This window comes from Dreissena polymorpha, chromosome 7 (assembly GCF_020536995.1).
Source record: "Dreissena polymorpha isolate Duluth1 chromosome 7, UMN_Dpol_1.0, whole genome shotgun sequence".
In the NCBI taxonomy this organism is placed as follows: Eukaryota; Metazoa; Mollusca; class Bivalvia; order Myida; family Dreissenidae; genus Dreissena; species Dreissena polymorpha.
In genome coordinates this window covers 68,627,603-68,643,473 of record NC_068361.1, presented here as the reverse complement: position 1 = coordinate 68,643,473, position 15,871 = coordinate 68,627,603, and the positions used below count along the sequence as shown (strand labels likewise).

The 15,871-nt window shown below is 37.8% G+C and overlaps 2 protein-coding genes across 4 annotated transcripts in view; both read left to right on the top strand.

The window, feature by feature from the left end:
- The window catches only part of LOC127837682 (uncharacterized), a 112,067-nt gene extending 109,573 nt beyond the window's left edge, over positions 1-2,494 (top strand). For 2 of the 3 annotated variants that reach the window (XM_052364946.1, XM_052364945.1), the window contains exons 3-4: positions 660-763; positions 1,601-2,494. In XM_052364946.1, the coding sequence (XP_052220906.1) occupies positions 660-763; positions 1,601-2,327 (831 nt within the window). In that variant the 3' untranslated portion in view covers positions 2,328-2,494. The remainder of the gene's footprint in view (positions 1-659; positions 764-1,600) is intronic. The other variant, XM_052364947.1, reaches the window with a different exon arrangement.
- Positions 2,495-7,145: 4,651 nt separating this feature from the next.
- LOC127839800 (neuropeptide S receptor-like) lies at positions 7,146-8,440 on the top strand. Its single transcript, XM_052368185.1, has one exon. The coding sequence runs from the start codon at positions 7,146-7,148 to the stop codon at positions 8,370-8,372; it is 1,227 nt and encodes a 408-aa protein (XP_052224145.1). The 3' UTR covers positions 8,373-8,440.
- Positions 8,441-15,871: the final 7,431 nt, after the last annotated feature.

Genomic DNA, 15,871 nt, shown 5'->3' with positions numbered 1-15,871 from the left:
TTATTAAAATTTGTCGAGTAATATGCATAGATATTGACAAGAATCATGCTGCAAAAACATTAAGGTGCTATGTCCTGTCTGTTTGCTTGTCCCATTGTAAACGAGTAATGATATGATTATTCATCATTCATGCAAATGGCATTGTAAACAATGATGCAATGGTCACGTGGTTTTACATGTGACCCGCGCTTGTTTAACTTTAAATTATTTCTGCGCATGCACATAAATTGAAAAGCCCTATATTTGTCATAAAATTGGGCATTTCTTGACCGATTTTGATCACTTTCATGACATAAATACAAACACATTTTGACTCATAATCACTTTTTAGCGACACATAACAAAAATGGAAAAATATAGCAACATCAACTCGGGCGGCTTTAAATAGACACGCAACGAATAAGGTGCTTATTTTTATTTTGGGGTTAAAGTCCCTGAAATTAAGAGTAGCACACTTTTCATTGTCAATTAATACTATTTATTGATATAAAAGATGAACCATGACACAGCATATCTTTGTTTAATTGTATGTGATTGACCAATATATCCTTATCATGCAAATCACCTTACTATATGATTTGTAATTACATGTATGTTCTTTGTTAAATAATTAGCTGGCACTTAAATGTTAACATACACTGTATTGCTTGTATTTGCAGGAGGCTTCACTTACCCAGAGAAATGCCGATTTGAAGAAATCCGTGGAGTTTGTTTGGACTGCACCTAGCTTCATAGCAGATCACAACACATCCATCTTCATAGTGTACGTTATTGCATGTAGCAATAAGCTAATAAGTTGTAAACATATACTTCATATAGCTAAATCTGATTTCAAACAGTAGTTCATTGCATATTCACCACTCCGATTTCAGCCACTGCACGTCGGTCTATCACCAAACCACGCAAAATAAATCATGTTTCAACGAAAACATTCTACAATATATATTATGCTATTTTGAAAAAGAATGTATTCAAAGTTGGCTCAATAATTACATATATTAATATTAATTTATATTTCGTACGTAAAATGATGATAGGCAGAAGTATATGCATATATAGATAATTATAGTGGAAATTATTTGGAAAAAATATTTTAAAATATTAATTTTGTTTCATTACGAAATCACGAGTTACAAATGTCGACCAACATGGGACGGTATGGCATGCAGTAGTCATATGGCTACATTTAAGTCAAGCTTTGAGGTCAAAGTTAGGAATTTATTTTCTTTATCGATTATTATAAATGAATTTAAAAGCAATTTAAATAACTTGGCGCACATTTTCAACTTTGTAAGTCGGTGTATCGTTCGTAGTGGCTTCCTTCGAGTTCAAGTTCAAGTTCAAAGTTAACGATTAAAGGTCAAACTAAAGTTTATTTGCGTAGTTATGCATGTCTGCTTAATAACTTTTCCGTTCATTTCATGATTTTCTAAAATATGTCATAAATGTTAAACTACAGAGAAAATAATCACTACCAGTGATCGCTGTAGATAGTCAATATATGTTTTCCAAATTCCGGATTAAATCAACAAATCGTTTGTAAGTGTCTGTTGAATAGTAGGCCTGTTGAGTTCTAACGCAGGCATCTGTCTATTTGTAGATGTACAGTCGTTCAAGATATGCACACATTTTGGTTAAATGTAACGTCTGCACGGATACAGTACTCCGGGAGCTGTCAGGATGGAACATCAGACCCCTCAGTAGCCACACCGACTGCACTAACTTCCGGTACCTCAGTAGCCACACCGACGGCACTAACTTCCGGTACCACAGTAGCCACACCGACTGCACTAACTTCCGGTACATCAGTAGCCACACCGACTGCTCTTACTTCCGGAACCTCAGTAGCCACAACGACAGCACTAACTTCCGGTACCTCAGTAGCCACAACGACAGCACTAACTTCCGGTACCTCAGTAGCCACAAGGACTGCACTAACTTCCGGTACCTCAGTAGCCACAACGACTGCACTAACTTCCGGTACCTCAGTAGCCTCACCGACTGCACTAACTTCCGGTACCTCAGTAGCCACAACGACAGCACTAACTTCCGGTACCTCAGTAGCCACAACGACTGCACTAACTTCCAGTACCTCAGTAGCCACAACAACTGCACAAACTTCCGGTACCTCAGTAGCCACACCGACTTCACTAACTTCCGGTACCTCTGTGAACAGCAGCAGCTTAAGCAGCACCCGGTGTCCAGGCAACCTGGAAGAATGTAATATCACGCCGGGGGTCGTGTTTAGCGGTGCGGCGGTTGGGATCGCATGCGTCGCATATTATACATGTATCATTAACGTGTTGATACTCTTTTATCAAAGATAGTATTATACAGCACGCTTCATATTAACCGATAATTTGCTTCTATATTATATATTGAATATACAGTTTGAATATAAAATTGTTAAATTATTTAAACTATATTTTGTTAAGTGTGTGAATGATTATTTTTATTTTGTTTGACGCTATAATAAAATGTTTTATACTGCTGTGCAGCTGAAGTTCGCATCGTTTTTGTTTCAAGACATCGATATGAGCTTTTACTATGGTAAAAAACAGTTTTAATTGCGGGAAGATTGTGCTTGTAAAACGTAAGTGATTCTTATTTAACTGTGAAGAGAAAAGAAGCACACTTTTCATATTTCTATTTCTCCAAGATCTTCGGCGACCTTATTGTGACTTTAGTACGTCCTTTGTACGTCTATTGCGTCCTCAGAACGACTATGGCGTCCTTACTGCGACTTCATTGCGTCCTTACGTCGTCTATTGAGAAGAATTAGCTGAGATTAACAGTAAGGGAAGGTCATCTCTGACACTTGTTTAACTTTTTCTTAATCTATTTATAACCTAGACTATCAAATGACTACCTGTGCTTCGCGAAAATATCAAATGACAATGACGTAGCGCTGAACATTACTTAAACTACGGCGACCTAAGACTGCGTTTCTGGAAATTTCTGATTGTCGTAGTAAGGACGCCAATGACTTTTTTGGTAAAAATGCTGTTTTTCGCCTTCCCGTCACACCAGCGTCCTGGTTTATGGCGTTCTGCGCGTCCTCGCGGCTTCCTTAATACGTCCCTAAAGACGCACTGGGGTCGCTGTAGGAACGCCTAAGTCGTAGTAGGGTCGCAATAGACGCCGTTAGGACGCAATGAAGTCGCAGTAAGGACACCATAGTCGTTCTGAGGACGCAATAGACGTACAAAGGACGTACTAAAGTCACAATAAGGTCGCCGTACGGTCGCCTTGCAGTCAATTATCATTTTCTGTGGGTCTGAGCGGCGACCACACGACGTCCATGGCGATCTTACAGCGACCCTACCACGTCCCTATTACGACTATTGCGTCCTTAACAGAACGCCGGACTTCGGCCACCACTTTGAACATGTTCAAAGTGGTCACCGTGGGCTCGCGTCGTGAGCAGTTTTCGGTGTCTTCACTGCGTCCTCTCGCGTCCTGTCTGCGTTCTTCCGGCGGCAATGGCGTTCTCACTGCGACCCGGGTCGCCTTAAGGACGCAGTAAGGACGCTAGTCCGGTGTGACGGGGTATTAGGTATGAGCATGCGGTTGTGGAAAATAGTCCTCAAGCAGCAAGATGTTTATGATTTTAGAGCATTAACGATGGTTTACTTTCGAAAAACATGCGATATGAAAACAAATTAATTGTGAAACTACCAAATTCAGCTTCAAGGTAAATGTAATAGTTTCATTGCAAACGTCGAAATACAGCACTTGCTTTTCAAAATAAAGATTGTTCGCCTTAAAAGCGATTTGGCCTAACGTTATAGGGAGAAATGTAGCTGGAACGTATAGTGAGCGATATAGCTTGATCTTATAATGGGCGATCAAGCCTGGTCTTATAGTGAGCGATATAGCCTGAAGTTATTGTGAGCGAAAAAGCCTAACCTTGAAACTATTGAAATAGCCTGACCTAATAGCAAGATATATAGCCTGACCTTATAGCGAGGGAAACAACCTAACCTTATAGTGAGCAATGTATCCTGACCGTATAGCGATCAATAGAGTATGATCTTATAGTTGGCGATCTAGCCTGGCCTTATGGTGGGCGTAACAACATGACCTTAAGTGAGCGATACAGCCTGACCTTATAGAGAGTGATAAAGCATGACCTTACAGCGAGCTATATATCGTAACCATATATGGAGCGATATAACTTTACCGTATAGCGAGCGATATAATCTGACCTTATAGCGAGCGATATAGACTGAACTTATAGCGAGCGATATAACTTGATCTTATAGCAAGCGATATAATCTGACCTTATAACGAGCGATATAGACTGAACTTATAGCGATCGATATAACTTGACCTTTTAGCGAGCGATATAATATGACCTTATAGCCAGCGATATAGACTGACCTTATAGCCAGCGATATAGACTGACTGTATAGAGAGCTATATTATATGACCATATAGCGAGCGATATAATTTGACCTTATAGCGAGCGATACAGCCTAGCCTTATAGAGAGCGATATAACTTAATCTTATAGCAATCGTTATAGCCTGGCCTTATAGCGAGCGATAAACTAGTAATCTGACCTTATAGCGTGCGATAAAGCCTGACTTTATAGCGAGTGTTATAGCCGAACCTTATAGCGAGCGTTATTGCTTGACCTTATAGCGAGCGTTATTGCTTGACCTCATAGCGAGCGTTATTGCCTGACCTTATAGCGAGCGATATAGACTGACCGTATAGCGAGTGATATAGACTGACCGTATAGTGAGTGATATAGACTGCCCTTTTAGCGTGCGATAAGCGCTAGTCATCACACTCTAAACAGGGTTGGGAACATATTGTCCTAATTGTGAGAAATTATATTATTTGTATCTAATATTTAGATCTATAAGATATGCGCATATATTAAATAATTATAAAAACATAATTTTAACCGGGGTCCTTTAGAATGAAGTCTTACGCGCTGCCATTTTTCATTTAGACTTTAGAACTTAAGTTTATTTAAAACACGTGTAAGTAATACACGTATTTTTTTTTAAATCGACGAAAACGCTTTATACTGTTAACTGTTACGTTTGATGGTAATCTTTAAACGAAATGATCGTTTTGATATATTTTGAAGGCATAATCAATATTTCATTAAAAATGTATACGTTATGTACTTTTGACAATATAAGGTTTGCTATTTTAATAAATTGCGAAAAAGTAAATCGCGTATAAATAAAATCATATAACTGAAAATTATTTTGCCACATTAAAAAAGATAAAAAATTCAACCATTAAGACGCGCGTTTTTTTTATTTAAAAGTTACGATTTTGTCCACGGTTTAGTCTTAAATACACTTACTGCACTTACATTCAACACCAGTCACACCAGGGCGTCCAAAAATATGAAGATCGCAGAGGGGCGCTCTATGCAGTAGCCAGCACCTCAAGGCGCTGAGTCATCGCATAGATTGCCATGTAATGGCGATCATTGTGTGCTTGCACAAAGACATTGCCGCGGCTCGTCCTTCAAAATGCAAACGCTGTGTCAAATCTTCTTAAATACCGTACCAAAAGTTTAAACGGTAATGCACCATATTTTCAAAGGTTAAACAGAGCGACTCTTTTGGCATAAGCCCGTTTTTTCCAGAACCTTGCTCAGTTAGGTATGGAATAAATCCATCGCTACCCAGCAGCCAAGGATGCAGTTGTTTATCTTTTTGGTGAAACATAAAATTAATTAGTAAATCCTAATAAAGACAGCGTTTGAAGAATGTTAACTTAAAATCGATATACATTCACAACTTATTTAAAGACCAGCCAATTGAATTAACATGTGTGAATGCGTATTTTTAAACATTTGCTATACAAAGTAGCTGAACATATATGGTAAAGAAACCTTAGAAATGAAAAAAATCTTAACGTTCTCATGATTTTTGTAATGACCATGTGTATCGATAACATATTATAAAATTGATCTTTATAAAAAAGCATGAGCTCAATCAGAACAATCTAGTAGAAAACAGTTAAAGTAAATTAAATATCGAGTAAATCGAAATTAAATATCTCTTTCAACTTCATAATACATTTGAACGTGTGCGAATATCGGTCCTAGTTCATATAATTTTCCTTTAATTGAAATTCATTTAAATGGAATTCGGTGGCAAATGAAAGCACTGTCAACGGTCTGCTTGAGCTATCATTGTATCAGATAATATGCGACACGCGTATTGAACCGACTGTCTGTAAAAAGGTGGGTATTAATTACTGATAATAAATTTGCTGGAGGTTGCATTATACAAATAATGACACATTTCCCCGGATCGTGTTGCAAATAAAGTCCTTTTTAAGCGTTCTAACGAATGATTGCTCTTTAAAACTTCAATAAAATATCACCACAGGCATGGTATATAGCTTTTATTTTCAAATGCTCGATTGGCTTGTATCGATCCATTTTGCAAGTGCAACAATATTTATATTATATCTTATTTCGCTTGACCTTGCATTATTTATAGGAAAGTGTTTGTATAACCATACCCCAAAGGAAACGTTACTATTATATGGTCGCCCACTTAGAAAAGGATCGTTCCGAAACCTTGATGTGAACAAACAACCTCTTTGTAAAATTGAAATAAACCATAATGAAATCACGATCTTATTTGAGAGACGTGTATCGATGAATTGAAAGAATTGATAAACTGTGATATGAACTTGAAATAAGCTGTTCATATTGAAATAACATTGCATTTGATTGAATATTTATGTTTGCCTTTTGAATGGGAAAAACGTGATTGTAGTAGTTTAAGAAAAGTACCTTACTTTTTTAAATAATTTAAATGTATTATATTAGTGTCTCCTGCAGTTCTCTGTGGACACGTAACAGCGGTTGTTTGAAATCGCAAGGTATGTTATTTTAGTTTTGTTGAGACATATAATTGATTTATTTTTTATTTGAGTCCATTTTATTGTATTATCTACAGTAATAAAAAAGCAACAGATTCAGTTTTAAAACTAGTGTTTGTATAACTAGCATATAGCAGAAAAAAATAATGTTTGTAATAAATTACTGGTTCAACGTTTGAATGTCGTATTGTCCTGTCGTTTTTACATATATTACTCTTCATTTTCTTTCAGTTGAAATATTGACGCATGATGTAAACAAACGATAAACGCTCGAAAATGACACTCGAAGGAAACAGAAGCGATTCAGACCTACTCGAGGAGGTTAATTCGAAAATTACGTCATCGTTGACGCCAGTGACCGTGTATCTCAGCGTGTTGATGTTCTTTGGTCTCCTTGGTAACATTCTCGTCTGCTATTACTACGGGTGTAAGACAGGACGTTCCAGCCACGCGGTGTTTATTTGCACCGTTGCCGTGTTCGACTTGATAAGTTGTGGCGTGTCTATTCCGATCGAAATCGTGGACATAACTTTTTTCTACACTTTCAGAAACGGTGGATTGTGTAAATTTCTACGTTTTATTAACTACATTGTTACAACAGGAAGCGCATTTACACTTCTAGTGATCTCCGTTGATCGTTTTAGGCGTGTATGTCGACCTTTTAAGAAACAGCTTAATCTTAAAAAGTCAAAGATCATGTGTGGTATATCAGTCGTAGTTGCTCTTGTATACTCATGGCCGGCTTTAGTCTTTTACACCTCTGTGAACGTGAATTTGACAGCGTCAAATGGTAAAAACATAACTGGGTTTGACTGTACAACCACTAAGGACAGCGACTATGCAACCTATTTCTGGATTTTCAATGGAGTGTATTTAGTTACCTTTCTTGTTAGCACGACCATTCTGTGTGTAATGTATTCATTCGTGGGAAGGTCTATTTTAGGACATAAGAGAAACAGTCAGCTCTATTCTAGACCTATTTCTAAAGTGCGCGGTTTAAATTACACCGACAGTGACACAACACAGACAAAGAAGGGTAACCAAAGGACACACGGACGTATAGAGGAATTGGTCCCTCCGGAAAACAGCAACATTGATCAGGCTAATAACCCAGGCGATGCGAGTAAAAATGTTGAATTTAACAGGGATCTTAACGAACAACAATCAGGAGACAGCAACACACGACGGAGAAAATCATTAGAGATAAAATCAACGAAGTACACAATGATCATGATAGTTATAACAGCAATATTCATAATCAGCTTTTTGCCACATTTGGTATTAATTATTCTAGATGAATTCTTGACGTTTCACAAAACCACCGGAAGTCAGGTCGCCTTTCAGTTTGGTGTGAGGTCGTACTTTCTTAATTCCGCGATAAACCCACTGGTCTATGGATTCTTCAACCCGAAATTCAGACTTTTCTACAGCTCCAAACTGTGTCGATGTTTTCAATACCAGATGCCCGCTGGAGGTATATCGACAAGTTCGGGCGCGACATAAGACGATATGGCATTTGCTTATGATACGCTCATTTAACTGTTAGAAATTATAAATCAGTTGTGTTTTGAATAAAAGCAGTATCAGTATCAGGTGAGATTATTGTCCATCTGAGTATACAAAACGAGCTTGAAATACAAGTTATATGAGTCGCGCTTGGGAAAACCAGGTTTAATGCATGAACGTAAAGTGTCGTCACAGATTAGCCTGTGCAGTGCACACAGGCTAATAAGAGACGAAATGTTTTGCCTTAGCTGGATTTTTTAAAACGTAGAATACAACTTCAACGGCCTTGCTTATGTTTTTGAATCAAATCACACACTTTACTAGGGGTGGTGTAATAAATCATTGGAAACTTACTGTTAAAGTATATATTATAAAACGGCGACTCAATGCATCCAATTGATATGTCGCTCTCTCTTCTTGGTATATATTGTATCTGTTACGCTCTAACGTATTAAGCGCGGTTGTATTTCACTCGTGCTGCATGTGCAAATTGCAGTATGCGAACTATATTGATTCGTCGTTTATTCTTAGGACAGTACATTTGTTATGATACTTGATTTAAAAGCGTTTGTTCGCAATAAGACGATTTCAGGGTAATTTGTAAAAGCAGCCAGTTTATTAAACAAGCTTATACCGAAAACTTCGACATATGTCTTTAAAAGTATCACGTCATCCATATCGATTTCGCGCTGTGCTATCAGCAGTTCCCAATCAAAACAAACAACAACAACACCATCACAATCACAATTTTAATGACGAGTTGAACATATGTGGTAATACTCGACCTTGCGACTTATTTTAGAGTGATATTGATCGATAATTCATCGAAGCGCGGATCAGTTCAAAAACTGTTTCTTTGAGATATTAAAATATTATTTATTTGTTTATTGTCCATATTTTGAAAAAAATCACTGATTTATTAATAAGAAAATGGTAAGTAATGCGTAAAAAGTGCATTAAAATGTACACTGTTTAAATGTTGAGTACGAATTAGTCGCGTCATGCGAAAATTGGTCTTATTACATATGCGACCAACGTAACGTCGAGCAGACAGATCGGGAGGAAAGCTGTCCGAAAATGAGTCACGCAAGGTTTCATTGGTGGACAAGGAAGCACCGGGATTGAGCTACGTTGATCGTTTTTAGCATAAGACTCATTTTTGCAAAATGGGGCTTTCATTATTTGTGTGTATGTAATTTTAATGTTTGTACTATAAATGTAAGTTATGTAAATTTATTTAATGTAAGTATAATTTAACGAAATGCACAATGTACACTTCTTTACATTTACACAATGCTTGAGTTTAAAACACGCACCAATCTTGACATAGATTGTCTTCCTTATATTTATGTTCGTAAATTCTTTTTAATTATGGTATCTACTGCTTATCTATTGTGTAATTACCTCTGAGCGCCTTAATTTTCATTTGTCGGACCTCAAATATTTTATCATTTGTTCCAATACAAAACACCGGTTATGGAAACGTTCTGATTAAAAATGGATACAAACATTACAAAAATATAAACACTTAACACCAGAAACATAACAGACAATGCTTTTAACATTGGCTAGCCAGACAGTGTCATCATACTTTATTCACAACATAAGACATATCTGCTTGAACAAAATAATCATAGCATTTTATATCATATTTTTATACATTATTTGCGTATACAATACTCATATCGTGTTGCAAATTACAGTACAATACAAAACACCACGCGCTTTTTTAATCCGGCAATAACAGAATTGTCCTTTTTTAATTTCCAGATTTTCGATAAAATTAACTCAGTGGAGGTCATCGTCTGGTTCTTTCTTTCCGAAGTGTGCGCATTTTAGTCCGCTTGATTTAACTCCGTTTTATAAAGAAAGTGAACGGAGTCTTATTAATAAACATATGTACCACAACTTGGGGTTTCTTTAAGTTTACAACATCAAGGTTGAATGTTAAATCGACATCACCTCCAACATTTAAACATGTAACATATATAACACCTCAAAACAAACAAATGCAATTCAACAAACATGCTATGAGGAAACGAATAACATTTTTGTCTGACATTGAGGAAGATAAGTAGAAGATAAGTTTAACAAGAGTAAACAAGACAGCGTAAGCATTGAATACATGGCACTTGAAAAACCATCACCAACACTCAGGTTGACAGCGTAAATTTTAAAATCAAAATTGCCTTGTTTCGCATGCTAACACCCTGCAAAACAAACACTCGGCTGTGGCGTATGGTTGACTTAGTATTATTTCAACGAAATTATGAATGTGTTATTTGTCAGAAAATTAACATTAAGAAATACACACCCTACAATAACAAAATCTATTACACAATATTTGAATACTCGTTTAATGATTCTTTATTTCATTACAGTACTTATTAATGTAGTCTCCTGTGTTTGAAAGTAAAGTTTGCGAACACATTCTGCAAGTATAACGAAGATTGTCTGGTACGTTGCTTCATTAATCGCTGACGTCACACTTGAGTAAATAATCGTGGTGATTGAAACGTCTTTCTGTACACAAAGGTCGGGTGTTCCAAATTTATCGGCGTAATATTTAAGTATCTCGACACATTTTAAACCAAATTCCGTGTTAATTGGCCATGCCAAAACAATCCCAATCGGGCTTTTCTGAATATACCGCTTCACACCTGTTCGAGGGTACTCGTTCCTTGGAAACGGGCTTGCTTAGGATTCATCATAAGAAAATCATGGATGGCAGTGTGCCTGGTCGGAGCCAGAATGAGCGCGCGGAAAAGTTACACGTGGTAAGACAGACCGGAAATCGGTTGTCGTTCGAAGCGATGATTTGGACCACACATGTGGACTTTTCTACTCGCGGTGTTGCATCTTACATTGAGTTCTTTGATAGAACTACCTTTTTATTGTGTATATAGAGAATACTATGTTAGTATGAAGAAAGGTTTACATGGCGAGGCTTGCCGAGCCTTGTAAGCCTCTCTGAGACGAGTAGAATAAATTTAAGTACACAATCACACTTACATAGTATTCTATTTATCCTACAATAATTCAGCATACCTCTACGTCCCCGATTTTAAAGAAATAATGAAAAAATCGCTTAAAAGCTGCAGTTTTACTGGGAAAGAATACGACTTCTGTCGTTTGACATGTTAATAATTACGTCATGAGCACGCGCGCTTAATAAATTTTTGTTTTTTGCCTGTTTGTGATGCATTTTTTGTTTAAAATATACTACATCTTGGTATCAAATTGTTTGTTTTGTTGAATATGATTCGATTATACTAAAAATGAATACTTTATAGTTGATTCCGAGTAATATTACCTTCCTCCACACATGACTAGGTGTGTGATAAACATAGAAGTGGGATAAACCTTATATTTTCTGTATGAGCTCTATTATGTTCTATAAATTCATTTAGCTGCAGGATCAACAGTCAAATGATTAAAGGGTTACCGGTATTTTGGATTGGTTATTATTATTATGCAAGTTTGTTTTTATTGTTGAACTTAATTAATAGACAAATAAGAAAGATAATTGTTCAACAAACGCCGTATTTTCTCCTATGGTTCGACATAAGATCATTGGACTATTAAACCAGTCGTTTTGGAAAAATGTAATACCCATCCGCTGGCTACACCATTGGATTTGGTAGATAAAGTTGATTATACATTACCATGTTCAATAACTCTTCTATAACAGATGCAGCGTTATACATATGACGAGTGGTGTGTGTACATAAATATCATAAGCATGTTTTTATCTTTCCTTTTAGTGGAAAGTGCACAGAACGTAAGAAAACTGTAAATAATTATACACGTCTTATCCAAATGTATCCATCAAGAAATAAAAATGCGGTTTATATATTCATTGAAACGCCAAAATAATTCACGCGACAAAGTTAAAGATCACGCGGAAAATAATGGATTTTGAAGACAAAATTTAAATAGTGAGTATGAATTGACGATTTAAAGGACGCCATTGCACATGATTATTTCAAATGTACGTTTCAACGGCCTGTCGTTTCTGCCTTTATAATTTACATGTCAGGTTATTTAAATGATATTATTATTTTGCATCTTTAAAAGATAACCGTAATTACAATCAGTTTTCGTAGACTCAAACATATGTTGTTATTGATTTTCGAAAAAAATAATCAAACAAATATATAGGCATCCGAAAATTTAGAGGCAGCTATGTTATGGTATTGTGCTGTACATTTCTTCTATGCTTTGAAATAAATACCACTTAATAGCTTTGCAATCTTTTGATCTGATTTTTTTTCAAATAATAAGTAAAAACAAACTGCTTCATTAAGACGGTATCATTTCAAATGCTGCTTGTTGAAACCATATAGTAATGATACAAATTTTTGAGCCTATCCGAATTGGCTGCCTGCCAAAAACCAAATTTCCACAAACTCCGATTTACCCTTAATTCATGCGCAATAAAAGTACTTCTTTGCAGATTTCAATAATCCGCCTTGTAAATACAGAACATCACTATATAACATGACCGTTTTTAAAATTGTAAACCAATATTATTGAAGCAAATTTGCTTAAAATTGGCTACGACACAGTTTTTATTGAAATTAAGTTCCTCACTTGACGGTCTAGGCCGAAAATATACGAGGAGTGTCTACGGAGACAGAAAAGAAGATTTTTGCTGGAGACATTTTTTGAAGAACATTATATTTGGTATTTATAAACATATTTTAAAATATTGTTTTTTTTTTATTTTGCGTTCAAGAAAAAAGAATTGAAAAAAAACAACAACAAATCTTCATGATCATTCTTGGAAATATATGAAGTTAACTTATATGGTATTTCACTGCGCAGATCGAGCGCGCAAATCGAGCGCGAAAATTTCTTCGTGAGACAACGTACACAATCTGTACACCGTTCTTTATCAGGGTAAAGGCCCAGTCTCACTATGATGCCGGCGGAGCCCCGGGTGTGATCCTGGATCTACCGGGATGAACCTGGGCTCTACCGGGATGAACCGGGTCTCCACCGAGGACGACCGGGATGAACCGGGGAAACTGGGGCTCCACCGGAAAGAAGTAAAATGTTAATACCTCCGGGATGAACCGGGAGTCACGGAAGACCAGCAACGATCGGCGCGGCACCGGGAACAACCGGGACGGCGACGGGAACAACCGGGACGGCATCGTAGCTCCACCGGGGCCCATACAGACCCCAGCAGAGCTACGACAACGACCCGTGGAGCCCCGTTGAATGGCGGTAGAGTCCCGTATAGCTACGGTACATAAGAAAATCGGCGCTCTGTCGGGATGCCATCGGCATTCACCGGGGCTCAACCGGGGCATTACCGGCGACGACCGGGCTGAAACTCGGGCGTTGCCGTAGCTCTGCCGGGGTCTGATTCCGGTATAGCCCGGTGATGCCGGTGGTGTAGCGGTTTACCGGGGCTCTGCCGGAACTCTGCCGCATTCAACGGGGCTCAACGGGGCACTACCGGCGACAACCGGGGTTATGCCGGGACGCTGCCGGCTTTCACGGGGCTCAACCGGGGTACTACCGGCGACAACCGGGGCTCTTCCGGGGCTTCACCGGGATTAACCATAGCCAGTCCGGGTTGATCATGACTCTGACGGTCTGTTGACCGGCTACAACCCGGGCGGCACCGGGAAATAGTGTGACCGCGTTGAAAGCATTATACGAATCATCTCGGTTCTCGCCGGTCAACTGGCGTTAGCAAACCGGGATGTACCGGGGCTCTACCGGAAATAGTGAGACTTTGGCTTAAGTGGATTTTCTTTTGTATACACATTATAAAGAAGTATGAGTGTTTCACTGATCTGTTAATTATGTAATAGAAAGCTTTTAGGCTATTGAACGTGATTTATTGACGCCAAAAATAACAGTTTTTGCGGCCATGTTGTTGTTGCTGTATATCTTCACCGCCTATGTAGACGAACCTCTACTAGATCTGTAGAGTTGAACAAAAGGTTATCGTTCCCACAACCAGTATCGTAGTCCTCCACCGTCTATGTACACTGTAGTATATACACACTAATGTCTTTTCTTACAGTATCTGAGCTTCTGCACTCAACCGCATGGGTCAATTAGTAAAAATTCGGACAAAGAGAGGAATTCGGACAAACATCCTAAATGCATTTTACGTCACATTAAATCTAGCCCCAGACCTTCAGTGCCTACAGCGCTTTGTTTGATTTATTCTGGTACACATGACAATTCGCCCGATTACGCAATTTAGTGATCGAATGCTGCAGTCATTTATCTTCAAGGCTTTATGAACTTAATCCGATTAAAGACATGATTGAAAGGTCATCAAATAAGCAAAAACAAGGGCAGAACACTTTTAAATGAACACTGTAAAATATTCTGTCGGAAAATTAGAGCAATTAATAATGGACATAAATCCGTTTGTCCTAAAATGTTTTGTCACGATTTTTGCATGTTTTGTTCACAAAGTGCAACGAAATCACCCCTATGTCGTTTTTACAGTTGACAACTGTTTGTTCAGCGGTACGTTAAATGCGTGTTAAGGATTGTACAGTACATATTTAATATGCTTATAAATATACTAATTATGTATGTTATGCTTATATAGCACATGTATGCATATAGTACTTAATGCGGTACCAGAGGGAAAATGTAGAGCGATTGATTTTCCAATAGTCGACTGTTTAATGTATTCTAACACTCCAACTAATATTGTTAAAATGCTCTGTAGATTTTTATTTATGTTTTCGTGTTGATACAAATTGGAATAAGCTTAGAATGTAATAATACTACTAAATCATTATACCTTTACCTTTCAGGTAAATTCAGAATATTCTGCCGGCGAAATCTACAAGGAAAAATGACTACCGAGGCGAACATCAGCGATTCCGATTTGCTTGAACAAATAAATTCCGAAGCAGCGTCACTGATGACGCCAGTCATCGTTTTCCTTTGTGCATTGATGTTCTTCGGTCTTCTAGGAAACATTCTCGTCTGCTATTACTATGGACAGCAGACAAGGCGCTCAGCCAGCCATGCCGTGTTTATTTGCACCGTTGCGTTATTCGACTTAGTGAGCTGTGCTGTGTCGATGCCGATTGAAATAGTTGACATGAAGTTTTACTATACCTTCACTAACGGCCATCTTTGCAAGTTCCTACGTTTTGTAAATTACGTAGCGCGATTGGGAGTGCATTTACACTTCTTGCGATATCTGTTGACCGCTTTAGAAGAATATGTCGGCCATTTAAGAAGCAGCTTAACCTATGAAATGCAAGTACTCTGTGCACTTTCGTTTTTGCTTGGTTGATATATCTTGGCCGGCGTTAGTCGTTTATAAATCGGTCGAAGTGAATTGAACGCGAAAACCAGCAAAATGGGTCAAATTGTGAAAGGATATGATTGTACTAACACAAATGAAAGCAATAAGAGCCTATATCTGGGGTTTAATCTCGTCTATCTGATAACGTTCATATTTGGTACTGGACCCTTGTTGTGATGTATTCGCTCGTCGGCAG